Source organism: Alexandromys fortis, unplaced genomic scaffold, assembly GCF_014885135.2.
Source record: "Alexandromys fortis isolate MF-2015 unplaced genomic scaffold, M_Fortis_MF-2015_v1.1 scaffold_524, whole genome shotgun sequence".
NCBI lineage: Eukaryota > Metazoa > Chordata > Mammalia > Rodentia > Cricetidae > Alexandromys > Alexandromys fortis.
In genome coordinates this window covers 13,036-15,281 of record NW_026068393.1, presented here as the reverse complement: position 1 = coordinate 15,281, position 2,246 = coordinate 13,036, and the positions used below count along the sequence as shown (strand labels likewise).

Sequence of the window (2,246 nt, the reverse complement as noted above, 5' to 3'; positions counted from 1 at the left end):
GTGTTCAATGCTTTCTTTACCTGGGACCTATCTGAATGCATGGCCAGTCTGAACTCATCTTGGGACAGTGATTTCCTCCTTGCTCGGGGTACTTGGGGAACATAGAGGAATGTGCTGGTTTATAATAGATATGGAGCCCTAGGCCTGTGTCCTATCAGGTGCTGAGCGTGCCTCCACAGACCCGCCCAATAGAAAATTGTTGTGGAAAACCCAATGGTGAATATAAAATATATAAGTAGTTTTATCACTTGACCTAGTAATTCAGCTTCCAGAAACTTCTCTAGTGTTCCTATGGTTTTACAGTTTTAGATAATATTACCTTCTTGTAAAATGAGTCACAAATTCAGATGCATCCTCATTGTTTAGTTAAATTGGATTCCTGGAGTCAAAACAAACTTCTTTTCCACAAGGTTGTTTGACTTCAGGATTCTATTTTTCTTTTCTGTGATTTAATTATTTTGTGTATCTTCTCAGGATTCCCACCTTCCAGTATAATTTTTATACCCCTGCACCACATCTACATGTAGATTTCAGGATATTTATGAGATAACCCTTGGGCCTATAGAAATTCAATAGCTGTAGCCAGGAGGTTTGACTCATGCCTTTAATTCCAGTACTCAGGCTGCACGGGCAGGTGGATCTCTGTGAGTTAGAGGCCAGTCTGATGGGTCGAGGCCAGCCAAGTGGACATAGAAAGATCCCATCTCAAAATACATAAATAAAAATGAAATATAAATAAATAAATAATTAGTGCTATGATGATTAGTATTCTCCTGCCTCAGTTATGATTACACCCAATCCTCACATATATTACTCTAACCATCCTGAAGCCATGTCCAATCTCAGCTGTCATGATATTAAGAAGTACTGGTTCATTATTATGAATATGAAATTAGGAGCAGTTTACAGGCACTGGGATTGTGTTGAGGTTCAGAGCGCTTGCTGCTCTTGCAGAGGACCTGGGTTTAGTTTTCAGCATGCTGGCTCACCAACATCCCTAACTTCAGTTTCGGGGATCCCTCTTCAGAACTCCATGAGCACCAGTCCCATGTGTGGTACCCACACATATGTGAACCAAAACACTACTTTTTAAAAAGCTACAGTTTTCAGGGTTTTGACGGAAGCTGTTAATCATTATTTTACAAGCTAATTGTAAGTGAAAGATGACTGCAAAGCAAAACAAATTTCTAAACTTTCTACTTTGATTTTTGCCAGGATGGCAAACCATGATAAACTCGCCCATGAGGGAAAGAAAGCTCATCATGTCGGTGAAATGGTACTTCCTTCAGCTGTAGGGTAATGGCTGTGCTGCACGGTGTTCTGTCCAGAATGGTCCCCACATCAGGGCAGATCTCTGCCATTGAGCTGCGACCCAGCACTTCCCCATACTTTTGTGAAGTTGCTGAAAAATTAACACCAGTTATTTTTTCAACAGTGATGCTAAGAAGAACATCATAGGTGCAGAAGCTTAAGTCAAACGCTAACAGATTGAATTCTGCCCTAGAAATAACAACAGAGTGATGGGTGTGCCCATGATCATGGGTACTTGGGAGCCTGCGGTGGGAACAAGGTTGGAGGCCAGAATTCGGGTAAATCTGGGCAGAGAGAAGAGGAAGACAAAGGAACAAAACTGCCTTATTCCCTCAGGAAGCATTAAACAAACAATAACAACAACAATGAAGCAAAACCAGAACTCATGAAGGTTAAGTATGTATCCAGGAGAAGCCACATTCGGCGCTGAAGGAACTCTTATCCTTGCAGGGCTCCTGCTCTGGAGGAGGCTGCACAACGTGAAATTCCCTCTCTTGACCAAAAAGGACTTCAAGCAACTAGATTCCAGCACAAGGTAGGGTGAGCCAGGTTCACACCAGCGTCCTGCAGACTCATTGTATTTCTCTTTCTGTCCTCACCCCAAGAGCAGGTCCTGTCTATTCCGGGATGAATAAGAGTTGATGGTTCAACAACCCACTGTTTCCTGTAAATCCTGGATAAATTGTCTCTTCTAGAATCTTTGGTCCACAGCCTCTTCTCCCAAAGCACAGACTTCTGGGGACCTGGATGCTGCAGGAGTTTGGTGAGAGCCAATGCTTTTCTCTATTTAGGGATAGGGAAAGATTAAGGTGCTGAATTGTGCTTGGTCCAAGTCTGGCTGGTGAGGCAGGGGAAGAGGGGTTTGTGTAGATCTCCAGAGTCCCTTAATGATGCCCCGTCCTCTTAGAGAACTAACCCTACAACCAGAAACTGAC

General features: G+C 43.0%; 1 protein-coding gene across 1 annotated transcript in view; it reads left to right on the top strand.

Annotated features, from left to right (window-relative positions):
* Positions 1 to 8: 8 nt before the first annotated feature.
* Positions 9 to 2,246, top strand: part of LOC126495565 (ribonuclease SLFN12-like) — a gene marked incomplete at its 3' end in the record, with an annotated part of 15,268 nt that continues 13,030 nt past the window's right edge. The window contains exon 1 of the mRNA XM_050133162.1: positions 9 to 1,846. Within this exon, the coding sequence (XP_049989119.1) occupies positions 1,710 to 1,846 (137 nt within the window). The remainder of the gene's footprint in view (positions 1,847 to 2,246) is intronic.